Source organism: Scomber japonicus, chromosome 2 (genome assembly GCF_027409825.1).
Source record: "Scomber japonicus isolate fScoJap1 chromosome 2, fScoJap1.pri, whole genome shotgun sequence".
NCBI lineage: Eukaryota > Metazoa > Chordata > Actinopteri > Scombriformes > Scombridae > Scomber > Scomber japonicus.
In genome coordinates this window covers 39,023,469-39,039,560 of record NC_070579.1, presented here as the reverse complement: position 1 = coordinate 39,039,560, position 16,092 = coordinate 39,023,469, and the positions used below count along the sequence as shown (strand labels likewise).

Below are 16,092 nucleotides of genomic sequence, written 5' to 3'. Positions count from 1 at the left end.
GTGTCTGGTGACTATCTACCAGATATGGGCTGGAAGGAGCGACGCCCACTAAAACTCTCTCGGATCGATCGTTGCCGTGTGAATTGGCTCGCCTTTTTTTTTCCGACAGAGGGATGAAACACTTTTGAAAAAGAAAACACTGATTCCCTCTTTCTTTGATTCAGTTGTTGATTTATTCCTAGATGTGAATATGATTCCATGTTTGTACAGGATGATGTGATTTTAAATGTGGATTTCTTTTTAAGGAAAAAAAAACAAAACAAAAAACAAAAAGGTGGCGTTCATACCGGACTGCAGCATGCACTACTATCGCTACTCAGCCACCAGAGGCCAGCGTGATTGGCTGTGGACCACGTCGTCTGTCGAACAAACAGGAAGTGAGGAAACTAAAGTGAACAAGGAAAATCATGTTTTTGGCCTTTTGTTGTTAATGCTTCAGACAAGGCAGAGTTTTTTGTAGAAAATGAATTCCTCGAGTAATTGCCTTGAAAATTCAAGTGTTGTCCTTTTTTATTTCACTTATTTAATTTGAAATTGTTTTATATGAATTTCTATGAAAATATAGCTATTGATGAATGAAGAGGTTTTTAATATTGACACAAAAAGACATCGGTGTCCAGATAAAAAAAAAAAAGAAGAAGATTAAAGCAGCTTTCTGATTGGTCTTTGGTTGAAACTCTACAGTTGATCCACTGTTTTCTCTCAAAGTGTCAAAGCTGGAAAAAAACCAGCTTTCAGACCAGACGCCTTATTTATAACACGCTCTCACTGTTATATAACAGCTTTAGTCAGGACTTTAAATCACTTATTCAACATGGAAATCATATGGAAGAGTATTAGGGCTACTGTTCAGTCAAATATTACAGGAATAAATGTATAGTTTTACAAGATTAACTTCTAATTGTTTGAAAAAAAGTCAAATTTCAAAGAAATATGAATAAAGTGATTATATGAGAAATGATCAATTTACAATAAAGCAGTAAAAGTTATAATTTTATGAAAGAAAAAGCTGTAAATCTACAAGGAAATACACAACAGCTGTAATTCATAGAGAAAATGTACATTCACAATAAATCCACAATTCATTTAACAAGATAATAAAAAAAGCATTAGCACATCAAGTTGTCATTTTATTTCTTTACCAGAAAATACACAACGAAGCGGTGACGCAATGAAAAAACATTTACAACAAATGTAAATCATTTTACAGGAAAGCATTACCAGTAAAAGTGATCATTTTATGAAAAAAGTCAATGTAAAAGAAAATACAAAACAAAACTGTAATGCAATTAATTCTTTTTACATCAAATTTAAATAATTTTACAAGAAAATCTCGCAAGACAGTAAAATCAGATCAAACTGAAAATGTACAAGAAGATAAAATCAATACAATATTGTTACTAATCACTGAGACTGTGATAATTCCCCCAAATGTAATGAACTTTGTATTTAGTACATGGAAAAAGAAAAGTGGAAAATAATATGAATTTATAATGTTTTATTTATGTCTGTGTAACACAGGTTTAAGATGAAGCCAAAATCTGAATGAAAGAAGACGTATCATAAATGAGGCTCCTGGTCTGACATGTTTAAAGTAGTGATGATGATGATGATGATGATGGACACTTGTCTTTCTTTCCCTGCTCACTATCATCTGTCCATCATTATTTGCCACTTGAGAATCCAGTCATTTGTTGCAGCAGTGAAACTCAGACTGAGTGTTTGAACTCATGTTCTAATGTTCTAACAGCTGTTGCTAAGTGATAAAGCAGACAGGAAGTATGGCCTTTAATCACCTTTAAGTTTACATTTTTAACCACGTTGTCTTATTTGTCTGAGACACCAAATAGCAAAAAAACCCCACAAGGACCACGTTACTCATCACTGGATATACAAATAAACTCTATTTACAAAGTCTTACAAGTCTTTCATACCAACCACCACAAATGCTGTTTTCTAAAATCTGTGACATCACACGAAGAGAAATTGTATTTTCATTTTAGTTTTATTTTGCTTTGTTTTATTTTGCTGTCATTTGAAGACTCTTCTTTGTTTGAGCGGAACGGACGGCGGATTAAACGGTGGGCTGTAGCCAAACGTTAGCGAGCACATTATTTTGGCGGGCTGTGTGTTTGGGTGAAGACACGGGCTGCTTTCAAATCAAAGAAATGACATATGTGTAACTGTACAGCTTCATGTGAGTGTGTTTGTGGATGTATGTATGTTTGTATGTGGTGATGAGGGGCTAGAGGATTGATAATAAACTTCAAAGTTATTGAACGTTGTAGCTCTTCACACGTTAATTCAACTCAATCTTTAATTCAATCACAACATCACAAACAATAAACTAGTTACATTCCATATTGTCCCTGTACTACTAAAACCCGATCCCTTTCATTCCTACTGAAGATGAGTCATTAAAACAAGTCACACATTATGGTTTCACTTTTATTTTAAACTATAATTTCCCCAAACAAATGGATAACAACTATTTTCACACAGGGATGAATCCATATTTGGTGTAGTGGTGAGTATTTGTGGCAGCAGGATGCTAACATTACTTTGTTAGTAGATGAGTTTATTGTTGTTGATCATGTGTAGCAGTCAGTATGCATTGCTGCTGCCAGCTTCAGTGTCCCTTGAAACTACCAGCAGGGGGCAGCAGAGACATTTTCAATAACTTTACAACATGCAGGCTTAAAATAGAAGAATTACACAGAGCAGTGGTCACTAGGGGTGTAAATCACAAGTTTCTTCATGATACAATATTATATTCATTCAATGGACAACAATTTGCTGTTTGCTGATATATTAATTGCCTTCTGGCAGATTTTGTGATGAGACAACATGATTTAACACAATCACTTCCATTCATATCAAAATCACTAAAAGAAACTTAAATATCATTTGACATTTTTATTTTTGAGCTCAACAAAACTATATTCTTTAAAAAATAAAGAATATTCCTCCTGTTCAATATAATGTGCCACATTTTGATATATTGAGCTTTAAAATGTCACATCCTATAAAAGAAAGAAACTGAGTGGTAGACGCTCACATCAGGAGTAAAAAAACAGCTGGACCAAATAACACAAATCTATAAAAGCACTGCAGCTCCCAATGCAGGTAGACTGGGATCAGCTGCACACGTGACTCTACCACACAATGTTTTTCACATCCTATAAAAGAAAAAAACAAAACCTAAAAAACATTGAGTTTCTATTTGTATACATTAAAGCACAATTTGTGTTTCTCTTTATAAAACTGTGGTGTCTACCATCTGAAGTATTTCATGCCAGACTTTCCTCTGATCCAGCTGCAGACGTGAAATGATGTGAAATGAAGCAGTTAAGTTACATCCATAGTGGTCACCAGTCCTGCTACTGTAGAGTTCCTGCCTGCATGTTTTAAAGTATCTGCCCACTCTAACACACCTGATTCTAATTATTGACTCATTATCAAACCTTCAGCTGATTAATAATGAGTTCATTATTAGAATCAGGTGTGTTAGAGTGGCCAGATACCTGAACCATGCAGAGCTATGAACTATAGGCCATAGCACACGTGTACTATAGTATATACTGATTCTGTTCTGACTATAAAGTGCATTTACTCTGATTCATTTATAAACTCTAAACTGCAACGATTAGTTGATTAATCACCTGCCAACTAACAAATGAACTGATAACTATTATGAGTCATTTTGTAAGAAGAAAATGTTTTTATTTTCTGGTTCCAGCTTCTTAAAAGTTGTTTCTGGTGTCTTCGGTCCTGTAACAGTAAATGGAAGATCTTTGGATTGTTGGTCAGGTAATGATAATAGTCCTTATAATTCCTCTTGCATAAAATGTGCAAAAACGTACAGTGTCCAGCTGTTACTGAGCCTATAAGACTGTGACCTGGGTTTAATGACTGACATCGTCAGCAGGAATGAACAGACTTGGACTTCAAGTGTTTCTGGACCAAACAGCTGATGGAGTCATTGAGACTATTACTGATTGTTTATTACAGCGGAGGAGCTAGGTAGTGACATTTTCTAATATGGAAATAATACAGACATTACACTGAGAAGAAGAATGAAGTCAGCTCTCATCTGTTCATGTGCAGATTGTTTTTTTTATTGCATGAAGAACAAAAAAACAGGCCAGACTTCTCCATTAATGTGGAGGAGCAGATATACATACAAGCCTTAATGCAGCTTCAATCAAACAGTATTACAAAAATCAATCAATACACAAACTGTTTTAGTAAAACAATAATAATAAACTCAGTCTTAATAAAATTAATCTAAACAGTGTGTGGATGTGTTCAACAGTTCAGTGCAACAAAAGGAAAGAATGCTTAAAGTCCTGATTAGGAATGTTAGAAAGGAATAAAAAAAAAAAACAGGAAAAATTCAATCATATCTTAAATAGTCTTATTCAACCCAGGAAACACAACATTGATCAGTTTTATTACAAATGAAAAGAATTAACTAACACACAAACAGAATGTGTGAGACAATCCATGGAATGCCATATCTCATTAATATCAGCAGCAAACATGCTCTCAGTTCATCCTCATCATGCTAATCACACGCTAAAAAACCCAATCAATATGCAGGACAGGTGTTTGACATCATTTGATTGGCTGGCATGAAAATTCCAAATGTGATTGGAAAAGAAAATGTGCTGGGATTGTGGATCAGACATGGACCAGGATCAAATCCACGTCTTGTATCATTAAATGACAAACTGATGTATGATATGTTACATAAACACTCAAACACTTGACCTCCAGCACGCAGAGTGACTCCATATGGAGATATGAAGACAGGATTTTGGGTGATTTCTGATGAATATTATTGATAGTTATTTGATAGAATTTGTGATTGAATATATATAGTATCATATTTTATGGGTCTATAATGTCCCAAAAAATTCCAAGAACATTCCTGTCATCTGGTACAAATGATTAGAGGAACAGAGTTCTGCTGTGTGAGACTTCTTCATTTCATCAATCAGGTTTCCTCACAAGGAAAGACAGTGACAGACAGATGGTTCATCCAATCACCTGCCAGTATTTTCCCAACAGTTACTGAGGCTATAAATGTGTATAATAATAATGAATAGTAGTCTGGATTTAATGAAGCTTTTCTTTTAAAAAAAGGAGAATCACATTTTCTCATAATTAGTACCAAATGAAATGTAATCCAGGAAACTTCTAGAAAATGATCACGTATGAAATTAATAAGTAATCAATAATTACTGCAGATCATTTCTTCTAGTGAACAGCTGCAAACGCTGTTAGAGGAAATAAAAAAAGGCTCCTAACAATCATCAACATTCATTTCATGCTTGACTTCTTTATTTGGTGGCTTGATGACAATTTTGGGAGCTGTGAGTGAAACTGAAATCAAAGACTCAATGGAAACAAATCAGATACTGGTTCCCTAGGGCACCCTGGTGGTTTAGGTTAAGGCGCTGACAGCGAACCAGAACGAGGACCTGTGCTGCTTGTTATTCCTCATCACTCTCTCTCTATCTTTATCTCCTGTCTGCTACTAATCAAGGCTTCAAAATACCCAAATAATAAAATACTGCTCAGCTTGCAGAAAACCTGCAGATGTTTCCACATCAGGAAACATGTGACAGGTTAACATGAATGAATGAATGAATGAATGTACAGCATGAGTGGAGGCAACATGACATGTTAACTAAGAGCTGAGCTCTGTTAGAGGCAAACACTGGACAAAAAACCCAACAAAACAAAGGAGAGCAGGAATCTGTAAAAAAAATAATAATAATAAAATAATAATAATAATAATGATAATAATAATAATGATAATAATAATAATAATAATAATAATAATAATAATGGAATGTGTGAATGACAGAAAGTTGACGTTCTATCAACACGGACGCGGAACCTGACAAACTCCACCCGTCATGCGGCTGTAGTGATACTAATCAAGCGCTCCCATACTATGTTTTCTCATGTGAAGAGAAACAGTGGTGAACCTGAATGTTCAACACTGCTAATCAACTGAATGTCTGTTCACTTACTTTACATTAATTCATTAATAATATACAGTTAAAACAAGTTTAAAAATCTACTCTGGATTAAATTAGTTGCATAAAAACATCGACATGAAAAAACAACAAGTAGCATCACATTCACTGCTCCCTCATTGTTAATTAGTAATAATCTGACTGGCGGTGGGTCAGTGGGGGGAGGGGCCTTCACAGCTTTAACCAGCAGAAATGTGTTGTGAAGACTCTGCACAGCACATTTCCTCCAGGCTTCACACTCACATAGTGGAGCAGGTTTGAACATTCAGCCCTCTTTACTGGGTCTCAGCTCGCTCTGACAGAGTGTACACTCGCTCTCTTTGTTCTTCTACTGCAGGACTGAGGTCAGTGTACAGCTGCTCTGCTGTTCACTTACTGTTAAAGAGTGACACGCTGCTGGAAACACAGAGAAAGACCTATTGTGGTCATTTTAACAAGAAGTCATTCTCATTGGAGAGTGAGATCTCTTTGGGGGGGGGGGTATGATGATCCACACTGACACAGCCCCCCCCTGCTGATAGAAACAAACTGGACACTTTAAAGAGGAGCTGACCTGAACCCACGAGTTCCATCCAGAGGTCCAAGCTGAGCGACACACACACACAGACACACACACACACACACACACACACACACACCGTCTTTATTTGTCCTTCTTGGTTTCGGTCTCCTCCTCTTCGTCCACTCCTGGCTGCTCAGGCTCCTCCTCCTCGGGGACGGGGGGGAACTGGGATTGGTTGATCTTGTCTCCTTTGGACTTGTTCAGCTTCTTGGACTTCTGGTAGAGTTCATTGAGGTTAAACTCGCGGATGATGTTCTCCTGGAGAGACGAGACAAAGCGTGAGATATCTCATGAGTAGAGAAGGTAAAGGGACATGGAACAAACCAGATATACCAGCCAAAAGTTAGGACACGCCTACAAATTCAAGAGTTTCTCTTCATTTTGACCCTTTTCTACATTGTAGAACAATACTGAAGAAAACTATAAAATAACACATGGAATTATGTAGTAAAACAACCACTGCCTCCATCAATTAACCATTCTGGTCAATAAAACAATGCTTGGTCACCACCTTGTGAAGTTGGTCACTTGGCATTGTCCATTGACCACATGCGGTTTGTCAAAAGTCAACTGGTTGAATTTCTTGCCTTCTTAACGTGTTTGAGACCACAAGTGTTTTTTGTGCTGAGGTAGTGTTCCACTACTGTAGTTACTCATATTATAGCAAGAACTGTTCAACTAAGTAAAGAAAAACAACGGTCCATCTTTACTTTAAGTCAGTCCATACAAAGAATTTCGAGAACTCTCAAAGTTTCCTCAAGTTCGGTCTCAAAAACCATCAAACGCTGTGATGGGATTGATTCTCATGAGGATGGTTCTAGGAGACGAAGACAAAGTGTTCCATCTGCTGCGGAGATGTTCAGTAGAATTACCAGCAGCTCACATTAGAGCCCACTTCAATGCTTCCCAGAGTTCAAGCAGCAGACACATCTCTACATCCACTGTTGGGGGGAGAATCTGTGAATCAGACCTTCATGGTGGAAGGGGTGCAAAGAAACCACTGCTGAGGGCGACCAATAAGAAGAGGAGCATTGTTTGGTACCTCAAGTGTGGTGGTTGGGGGGTCAGCATGGATACCACAAGATTCTGCAGCGATACGGTTGTTCTTATTGGGACCATCATTTGTTTTTCACCAGGATAATTATCTGAAACACACCTCCAGACTCTGTGAGGCTTGTTTGACCGAGTTCTGTATCTGATGACCTTAAACCCAACTGAGATGGTTTGGGATCAGTTGGACCAGGTGACGACTGTGAAGCCGGTTGAGGTATTACCGGCAATAGTTTGTTGAACACTTTTGTTTATAACATGATTCCATATGTGTTATTTGAGTTTTGTTTGTCTTCAGTATTGTTCTGCTATGTAGAAATGAGTAAAAACTAAAGAAAAGGCCTTGAATGAGTAGGTGTAACCAACCTTTAGAAAAGTGCTGTACAAGTAGATTCTATTTCTGATACTGTACTGTACTACCAACTGAACTGAACTCTCTGAATAGAGCTGTAGGGTCGCAACTAACAATGATCTTCATTCTCAATCTGCTGACTACTTTTTAAAAAGACTGAAAAGAGGGCTGAAAGAGAGAAAAAGATGTTCACAGATTTACCTGCTTAGTATGGATGTACAGTACTCTGAAACAATCTGACACCTTGCTTTAAGTTTAAACCAATCACACTTGTGACTGCTTGAAAAACTGAATCTTGAAATAATCCACTTTGTATTAATTAATATTAGCTGTTAGTTGCTGCTCAGGAGAAACCTCAAGGTGTCACACTGACGTATCACTAAACTGCTTCCATGTCCTGAATAAGTTAATTAAGCTTTGTTATATTTGAAAATACAGTTAATACATTAACATTGTCAGATGAGATATGTGGTGTCAGTGCTGACCTCAGTGAAGCTCCAGGATACGGCTCTGCCCTTCTTGTCAACCTGGGGGCGCCGCATCACCTCCTTTCCTCCCTGGAATAACACCAAGGATGGCAGCTGTTTGGACAGCGGGGACGTAGAAACCCTGTACCTGTGGAACAGAATTCCATCCGTTCAAGACAACATGCTGACAATTTAAAAAAAAAGCTTCAGACACTTGAGGAACAGTGTAAAACAGAAATGCATCATCATACCTTTTAGAAACCTCTCCGTAGCGTCCGATGTCCACTTTGCCGAACTTGAGACCGGAGCAGTTATACCTGCAGCACAAGAAAAGGAAGAAGTGAAGCTGCTTTTGTTAATCTCACTGAGTCTTCATTGTAAACGGGTGGAGGAGTTGGTGGAGTCTCACTTGAGGGAGAGGTCAGCGTAGACAGAAGCAAAGGACTGGCACTCTGGAGACCAGTTGGCGAAAAATTCGACAATCCACGTCACACGACTGTCTCTATCCAGCTCATCCTGAACACACACACACACACACACACGAACACACACACACACACACCTGATTTCTTAATAACGAAAAACTGCAAAGATTTCTGCTCTTCATCAGTAGCCAAGCTGAGTGTAAATGAATACTATAAATTCTCCAACTTCTACTCACATCAATGGTTTTGTCGCTGAAGTATTTGATGTACTCTGGTCCCATGTACAGAGGAGGCTTACAGGTCATCATAAACACTGAAACACACCAACAACAGAGGAGAATAACATCAGGACTATGTGATGATGTTCTCTGTACTGCTTATATGGGCGCTCATGTCATCGCTGATTCAAACAGCTGGTCACTGTAGCTTTTAGCAAACATTACTCAAACAAGAGGAAATAGTACATTTGTTGGGAACTATTTTCAGCAATGGATGAATACACATTTGGTGCTCAAGTGAGTGATTTTGACAGTAGGATGGTGTGTTGGAATGAGTCATGTCACCCAGGTCACACTTCATTGCTGATTTGGTCTTTTAACTTGAAAATACAGATTCTTACTACTACTAGACTCATCTTTGAAGTTGGATTGAGCGAAAGAGACCCTGGTTTTAGACGTGCATTTTAAGACAGTAAAGTGTCAGCTGGTGTGTGTGTGTGTGTGTTGGATAAGGTTGGACTAACCTATGCAAAGTGTCAGGTAGAGTAAACCCATCCTGATGTCCAGTCTGAAGAACAGGATGACGTTGGCCACTTTGCTGAACAGGATGATGTTGCCGACGTGCTGCTCCACCGTGACTGCCGACACATGAACACACATTTTTCATGTTCGTGTTTTTGTTCGAGCTCGAGCCAAAAAAGTATTTACATTACCAGGAAATAATGATGTTACACATTACTGTTTCTACAATTCAAACACTGCCAGTATTTTCATAAAAATTTGGGGGACAGATGTTTAAGACTAGGCTTCAAACTTTCCTTTTTGATAAAGCTTATAGTTAGGGCTGGACTATCTATACATCATCAGATTATAACATGACATCAATATAACATCATAGCGTGTCCCAATACATCCAGAGTAAAATAATACAGAAGACATTTTACTCACTCGCTCGTCTGTTCTTCATCATGACGATGGCACTGAGGAACATGAGGATCTCCACCTCTCTCTGAGAACACAAACAAAACAGCTATCAGTAAAAAACAACAAGTAATAAATAAAAATTAATTTATGGTGCAGTAAACTCCACTCCACTGAATATCAGCATTACTAACTAATTATCAAACACAGGCGCCTGTAATATTAAGAAAACCTCTGTCCTTCAAAGTCCTAACAATGGTGACAATGCTCTTTAATGTGGTAACAATGTCACACCAAACTCCATAGAGATATCTGATATTTTAAGACGTTTTGTACGGTGTAAGAGGTGTATATCTGACAGTGTGGAATGTTTGACTTTGAACTGTTTATTAGGGATTCACTGCTGAATCCGGACACTTAATAACACATTTAATACATTTTTGAACGGTTCTGTGCCATGTTTCTCTATTTAAACACATGCTCATTTATAAAAGTAGTATAGAGACGGCGTATGTAGTAAACAAATAATTGTATTGCGTTCGGAATATAGTTGTATGACTTGTGTATCTCTGTCATTGAGCGAAAAAGCGTGAGCGCTTCCAGTATGTAACATTAGATACTAGTTTGGCCTGTGTAGCGTCACCGTCCACCGACCCACACCTGTGTTCACCCGCTGACCAGCTAGCTGATGCAAACTGATGCTAAACGATGCTAACTGATGCTAACTCTTCTCGAGCATATTTAGTGACTTTCCAGCATGTTTTACGGACCCAGTCGAAGTCGCAGGAGTTGCCGTCTTCTCGTTCCGTGGCCAGGTGGTCGCAGACGCCGGGCGTTTTGCGAATGGCTAGGAAGGCGATAGACATGAAGAGAGAAGCGATATAGTAAGGCTTTAGCAGCCATTTGTACACCTGCGGCAGGTGGTAGAGGAAAGCGAGTAGCGGCGTTAGCAGAGCCATTTTCTCTGCTTAGCTGTTCTGGAACCTTGAACCCCGAAAACAGTGAGGTTACGTTAGCCCAGCGAGTGATGGAGCCGCTAGCTTAATATGAATGGCTCGACGTGTTAGCCTGACGTTCACCAGCGTTCAATTTACGTGAATACTACTTCCGGTTCAAATTTAAAAAATAAAACCATGTCATGCGCAACTACCTTAAAATGCCTTTATATTTTAAAACGTAAATGTATTTTAAGTAAACATCATATTATTGTTATAGTTTAGTCCATTTTCACGTTCTTAACAAGCACGGGCGCGTGTTCTCTCCCCAAAAGAACGGTTTTATTGTGAAGGTGGGAGGGCGGGTTTCCTGTGCAGTAGCGGTTAACCGTTAACTTTCGGTAGCTTGGTTCAGCGTTGCTGTTTACTGTCGGCTGTATTGTGCAGAAATCCTGATTTAAAGGGGCGGAAGGAAGTGCGGAGGTCAATCAGGACGAATGCGCTATAACGGACGAATGCGCTCTAACGGGCGCTGATTGGTCATGACAGGAACTAGTTCACCGCTGATTGGTTCTCTGTAATATAACGCAATACCTGTCCTATTAGAAGGGGCCTCATGAATTTACAGAGAAGGTTTGCAAAGTCACCTGTGTGTGTGTTCCTACCATACACTGTGTGTTCCTACCATACACTGTGTGTTCCTACCACAGACTGTGTGTTCCTACCATACACTGTGTGTTCCTACCATACACTGTGTGTTCCTACCATACACTGTGTGTTCCTACCATACACTGTGTGTTCCTACCATACACTGTGTGTTCCTACCACAGACTGTGTGTTCCTACCATACACTGTGTGTTCCTACCATACACTGTGTGTTCCTACCACAGACTGTGTGTTCCTACCATACACTGTGTGTTCCTACCATACACTGTGTGTTCCTACCATACACTGTGTGTTCCTACCACAGACTGTGTGTTCCTACCACAGACTGTGTGTTCCTACCACAGACTGTGTGTTCCTACCACAGACTGTGTGTTCCTACCATACACTATGTGTTCCTACCACAGACTGTGTGTTCCTACCATACACTGTGTGTTCCTACCATACACTGTGTGTTCCTACCACAGACTGTGTGTTCCTACCATACACTGTGTGTTCCTACCATACACTGTGTGTTCCTACCACAGACTGTGTGTTCCTACCATACACTGTGTGTTCCTACCATACACTGTGTGTTCCTACCATACACTGTGTGTTCCTACCACAGACTGTGTGTTCCTACCACAGACTGTGTGTTCCTACCACAGACTGTGTGTTCCTACCATACACTATGTGTTCCTACCACAGACTGTGTGTTCCTACCATACACTGTGTGTTCCTACCATACACTGTGTGTTCCTACCACAGACTGTGTGTTCCTACCATACACTGTGTGTTCCTACCATACACTGTGTGTTCCTACCACAGACTGTGTGTTCCTACCATACACTGTGTGTTCCTACCATACACTGTGTGTTCCTACCATACACTGTGTGTTCCTACCACAGACTGTGTGTTCCTACCATACACTGTGTGTTCCTACCATACAGTGTGTGTTCCTACCATACACTGTGTGTTCCTACCATACACTGTGTGTTCCTACCATACACTGTGTGTTCCTACCACAGACTGTGTGTTCCTACACTGTTTCTAGCTCCAAGATTGTAATGGAAATATACAAAGAAGTAAAGTAGATCCTGTAGATATGGATCACTTTACTCCATCACAAACTCAGATATACATGAGAGAGAGAAAATAGAGCCTTTTCACAGCAGATATTTGGAACACAAAACATTAACTACCATTATCATTATCTTCTGTTCAAGTGTCCCAGCCATCATGACAGTGTGACAGTGAGCCAGCATGTATAACACCAGTTTCCTGAAAGTGAAGCAGCTAAAAGAGGATTCAGACATTTGACCTTTTCCTAAGGTCAAATGTCATATTAAGACATCATGTAGTGTACAGTAGGAGCAAGGGTGCATCTAGGAGTTGACTAGATTCGGGGGTAAGCCCAGAACACCCAGACCTGGGCCTGTTTGCTTTGTTTTTTGGGGGATTGTTCACATGAGCAGAATGGAATTTTACTGCATGTATGACTAGTGCAAACATTAATAGTGTTAGAAGGGATTTATGTTTGCTCCTTATTAATTATTCTCCAAAAAGAATGCATAGAGAAAGTAATGAATAAGAAATAAGAATCAAAAGGGAAACAAACATTCATTTATATTTTACATTATACAATACATTTTATTTCATGAAATATCTTCAGATAATCACAATTATTATAATCTCACTCAGATTTAAAAGTGAAAAAGTGACTTCAACATATATATATATTTTTTAAAAAGCGAGCAGGAGTAAGAAACGTTGGTGTGAGATAAAACCAAAAGTTATTAGTTATGATAATAATAATAATAATTTACTAATAAGTCAGTTATTGACTATTGACTTTTTTCATCACAATGCTGGATGTATGAAGAACTCAGATTCTTCATAGATGTTATCAGTCCATGTATAATTGTGTCTTTGTATTTACTTTCTTTTTCTTGTCTGTCTTTCCTGAAACCTTCTTACATTTTTCACTGTTGAAGTTTTTTAAGGGATTTCTTTTTCTTATTGAAATGAAAGCTCTCAGGACAGAGGATGCTTTATTGTTGCACTGCTTGTAAAACCACCTGAAGCAAATATTTGATCTATCATATTGGACCATACCAATAAAATAGACCTGACTAACTCTGTGTCATGATTCAGTAAAAAACTTCCTTCATGGAGTGTGGATGCTTCTTATTTCATGTCCCAGTATTCCCATTTAGTTGAATGCACCATGATCATATGGTAGAAACATCTCTCTCTTCTATTTGCTTTAGAGTGACATCACCCTTTATAATTCAGCTGTACTGTGTAGGGCTGATGTTATTATTCCTTATAGTAGTACTGTCATCCTTCCTCCATGTTTCCTCCATGTTTCACTGATAGGCCCACAACACCTCCAGAGGGTTCAGCAGTGGAGTCCTTTCACTAAGTCCACAGCCACTGACCCCCATTTCAGCGGGCCTTGAGAGGGCTTTGACTGCCTGCTGGTACACTCTACTTCAACCAATCCTGACCTTTGCTCAGGCTCTCTGCAGATCCTTAAAAAGTCTTAATATTAATTAAATGTAGTTTTTGATATTCAGGATTTGAAAATGTGTTAAAATGTGAATTGTATGAGTTAAGGTGTTAAATCTGATTTGAGCATAATTATTTTTGTTATTTATGTTATCATTATTTTCTGATTATTTTGCATAACTAACCAATCAACGTATTAATTAAAGTAAAAAATAACCAGCAATGGAACTATAATGAAACTAATCATTACAGTCCTTTATAATCTATCTAACCCCACTACAACAGTAACATCCTGCTTTTGCATTATTATTATTATTATTATTATTATTATTATCATTATTATTATCATTCTTCTTCTTCTTCTTATTATTATTATTATCATTATTTTTATCATTATTATTATTATATGTGTCATAATATATAATATATGTGTTAATGCATACTGACATTAGTATTTTTACACCAGTAAATGATTGAAATAGGTCCTCTATCACTGTTTGAAGAGCAGTTTTAATATAAGACTTGTATTCTATGACAGAGGAGAAAAACTTCACATAGAATGAATACAGGAAGTGTCCATGTTGTGCTTATAATTATTGAGCCTATTTCAATTTCAACAAAACTCTCAACTGTGTATTTAGTAGTTTAATTTGTCGTAATGATATAAAGATATTATTATTTTCCTTAAAGGTTTTAAAAGTTATTAAATGTGTACTTAGCTTCTGCCAGCTTCCTGTACTCGTAGCCTCCTCTGATGATGTTGATTTTAGATCTATGAGCTCATCTCCTCAACTGACAAAGAAAGGGTTTTTGTGATTGTTGAATTTGCTCATTCAAAGTTAGAAGACAGTTTAAAAGATCTTAAAATCTGATACTTGTTACATTTGTATTAATGAAATAAAATACTGATCTTGGTCTTTGTCCACATGTTTGTGTTCATATAAAACATTGCTGCCATAAATATTAACTCTATATCTCACAGTTCAAGAGTCATATTGAAGCTTTTAGGAAAATCTGCCTTTTGTTTGTAAGTGTGGACATTTTCTTCGTAGTACATCCTGATGTATCAAGGGTCATAAAGAGTAATTATGTTCACAAAATGACTTACAGTCCTGCTCACCATTATTGGCACCCATGAAGTTTAAATACATGATGTGGAATATCTTCTGAAAAAAATGAATCAAGTGAAACATTTTTTGTCTGTAGAGAACTCGTGTTTGATACAAAAGAGCAAATGATAAACAACAATTTAAAACAATAAACAAAGGGAGGAAAAAATAACCTAAAGCTTGCTGTGTCACTGGTATTGGCACCCTTTACTGTATTTTGAATATCTTTATTGAAGGACCCAATGGTTATACAGGATAGCAGTACAGAGGTTCTCCTTCAGGCTTTCTGTTTTTTTTTTTTTTTTTTACAACAACAAGGCCAACAAGGCCAAACCCAACCACCCCCCACCCAGCATAAAAACAAACCAACAACTAACTAGGAAGAAGGAAAAAAAAGCCAGTATGAGATAAAGGACTAGATGGTGACAGTCAATAGTGTACAAAACAAATTTGACGGAAGGAAAGAAGAGGCCAGACTCAAGTGCTAGTCACTCTGGGCTTTAATGGTCTCACACATGTCTGCCCATTTGTCCAACAGAGGTTGCCATATCCTTTGAAAGATTCTTTCTTTATTGGTGGTCTTACAGCGCAACCTCTCCATGTGCAGTACATTGCCTAGCTCTCTAAGCCATTGCTGGAACGGAGGGCTAGCCTCTGATTTCCACTGTTGCAAAATGAGGCGTCTGGCCAACAGAGTGCAGAGAGATATGGCTTGCCCTTCATAACTTGTGAGGTTGGGGTTATACACCACTGAACCAAAGATGGCGGCATGCTTTGCTGTAAACCAGTATGCAAACACATGATGACTCACCTGTGGTAAATCACAAATGAGAATCACCTGTGATAAATT

General features: G+C 38.1%; 1 protein-coding gene across 1 annotated transcript; it reads right to left on the bottom strand.

The window, feature by feature from the left end:
- Positions 1-5,090: 5,090 nt before the first annotated feature.
- Positions 5,091-11,080, bottom strand: tmx2b (thioredoxin-related transmembrane protein 2b). The gene is made up of 8 exons (XM_053334253.1): positions 10,816-11,080; positions 10,073-10,133; positions 9,649-9,762; positions 9,143-9,219; positions 8,891-8,997; positions 8,733-8,798; positions 8,500-8,629; positions 5,091-6,870 (listed from the first exon to the last, which is right to left on the bottom strand). The coding sequence occupies exons 1-8, from the start codon at positions 11,002-11,004 to the stop codon at positions 6,694-6,696; spliced, it is 921 nt and encodes a 306-aa protein (XP_053190228.1). The 5' UTR covers positions 11,005-11,080; the 3' UTR covers positions 5,091-6,693.
- Between the last annotated feature and the right edge of the window lie 5,012 nt (positions 11,081-16,092).